Source organism: Solanum verrucosum, unplaced genomic scaffold, assembly GCF_900185275.1.
Source record: "Solanum verrucosum unplaced genomic scaffold, falcon-dt-bn FXZP01000082.1, whole genome shotgun sequence".
Classification (NCBI taxonomy): Eukaryota; Viridiplantae; Streptophyta; class Magnoliopsida; order Solanales; family Solanaceae; genus Solanum; species Solanum verrucosum.
The window spans coordinates 457,209-459,412 of record NW_026020257.1 but is presented as its reverse complement, the minus strand read 5'-3'; the positions used below and the strand labels follow the sequence as shown (position 1 = coordinate 459,412).

The 2,204-nt window shown below is 40.5% G+C and overlaps 1 protein-coding gene across 1 annotated transcript; it reads left to right on the top strand.

Annotated features, from left to right (window-relative positions):
- Nucleotides 1–513: 513 nt before the first annotated feature.
- Nucleotides 514–1,793, top strand: LOC125833286 (uncharacterized). The gene is made up of 3 exons (XM_049512433.1): nucleotides 514–689; nucleotides 741–1,101; nucleotides 1,635–1,793. Exons 1-3 carry the CDS (start codon nucleotides 514–516, stop codon nucleotides 1,791–1,793), a joined length of 696 nt encoding a protein of 231 aa, XP_049368390.1.
- Nucleotides 1,794–2,204: the final 411 nt, after the last annotated feature.

The following is a 2,204-nucleotide window of genomic DNA, read 5'->3' as shown; positions in this document are numbered from 1 at the left end:
CTCCCCACGAGGCATAGAGGGACCTACGCCTCATAGGTCCCACCCTTTGGTCATGAAAATTTGGCAGATTTTGGGTTCTTGGGGAAGCTTTGGGGTTAGGCTTTAGAGTCCTCCTCAAGGACCCTTGGTTGGTCTTTGGGGGGGTCGTACCTTTAACCCTTAAACTCCTCAACCTAAGCTAGGGAAACCATTTTACAAAATAAAATCCCACATAAAACTCAACAACTCACATGTAAGGCTCTAGTTTCACCTACTAGTTTTTCCGAGTCATAACATTTCCAGGATCTGGTACGACTAATGGAAGAAGAACAGGGATGAATGGGCACCAATTGTGAGTTGGGCTATGTTTGAAAGTGCCTTCATGGAATGATTCTTTTCCCCTGAGCTGAGAGAGGCAAAAGTAAGATAATTTCTTACTCTTAAACAATAATCCATGAGTGTGTATGAGTACAACCTCAATTTCACTAAACTATTCCGTTATGCTCTGGAGTGGTGGCTCATATGAAAAGAAGGATGGGTTTATTTGTGTCTGGGCTTTCCCGCTTGTCAATCAAAGAGGGTAAGAGTGCTATGTTGATAGGAGACATGGATATAGCCAGGCTTATGATCCATGTGCAGCAGGTGGAGGAAGACAAGTTGAAATATAAGGAAGAGTTTCATTATAAGAGGGCCAAGACTACAGGTAATCAGTACGGACAAATGAAGACTAGAAATATGAACTAGTCATCTTTTTAACAAAGGGCCACTGGGCCTGCTCCATCATTGGCTAGTGGAACTACACCAAAGAATAGAGGTGAGTTCAGGAATCAAAATTCGCAGAACTTCAGAGCTCAACCTACTCAGTCCCAGGGTATTGTGGCACAAAGGGCCAACTTGACTCTTACATGTGCTGAATATGGTAGAAACCACGTAGGAGCATGTCATGATGGCTCCACTAGATATTTCAAGTGTTTTCAAATAGGTCACTTCATGAGAGAGTGTGCTAATAACAAGCATGGTAATGTTAATGTGGGCAATAGAGCACAATCTTCTTTAACGGCTCCACTAGACAGAGCTGAACCTAGAGGAGCCACTTTAGGGACAGGCAAAGGAGCAAACCGTGTATGCTATAACCAGTCGTCAATAAAAGAAGAATTTACCAGATGTTGTGAAGGGTATGATCAAAGTCTTTACTTTTGATGTATATGCATTACTTGATTCAAGTGCGAGTCTATCTTTTGTGACTTCGTATATAGCTATGAGGTTCGATATTCTTCCTGAACGACTTCTTGAGCCCTTCAGTGTTTCTACACAAATTGGTGAGTCTATTTTAGTCGAGATAGCTTATCGTGATTGTGTCATCTCTAACAATCAGAAGAACACCATGGTTGACTTAGTCGAGCTAGACATGGTGGAATTTGATGTTATTCTAGGTATGGACTGGTTTCATGCTTGTTATGCCTTAGTTGATTGTAGAACTCGAGTTGTAACGTTTCAGTTTCCTATGAGCCTGTTTTTAAAAGTGGAGGAGTAGTTCAGTAGTGCCTAAGGGTCGTTTCATTTCATACCTTAAGGCCAGAAAGTTGGTTTCGAAGGGGTGCATCTATCACTTAGTCCAAGTTATTACCTATAGTGTTGATACACCACATATTCAGATAGTTCCAATTGTGAGTGAGCTTCTAGTGGTACTTTCAAATGATCTTCCAATAGTCCCTCCTGAGAGAGAAATTGATTTTGGCATAGATATTCTTCGCGATACTCGACCTCTATCTATTACACCATATAGAATGGCTCCAACCGAGTTAAAAGAGTAATTGAAATACCTTTTTTATAAGGATTTTATTCAACCTAGTGTTTCACCTTGGAGCGCTCCAGTCTTATTTGTGAGGAAGAAAGATGGTTCTCTTAGGATGTGTATCGATTACTGCTAGATGAACACGATCACTATATATCACGACCCGAGTCTACACCCCGGAAGCAACACGGTATACTCGACCCCGAAGGGCTCTTATACAAGCCTAATAACATTCATTCATCGCATAGGTAGTAGAAATAGTATGAAATTAAAACTTTTTATTTAAAAACCATACAATCTATCCTTTAAAAACATTTAAATGAAGGCGGAAGTCTATATCTCACATGGCCATCTTAGACACAATCTTTAAGAAAATAGGGTCACGACCCCTTACAATCGAAGTCTTAAGTAGTCTATTACATGAAAAGAA

Coding starts and splice junctions, on each gene's coding strand:
- LOC125833286 (XM_049512433.1), top strand. CDS start 514: ATGGGTTTATTTGTGTCTGGGCTTTCCCGCTTGTCAATCAAAGAGGGT. Junction 690..740: donor GCCAAGACTACAGGTAATCA/GTACGGACAAAT, acceptor TTTTTAACAAAG/GGCCACTGGGCCTGCTCCAT. Junction 1,102..1,634: donor CAGGCAAAGGAGCAAACCGT/GTATGCTATAAC, acceptor CCACATATTCAG/ATAGTTCCAATTGTGAGTGA.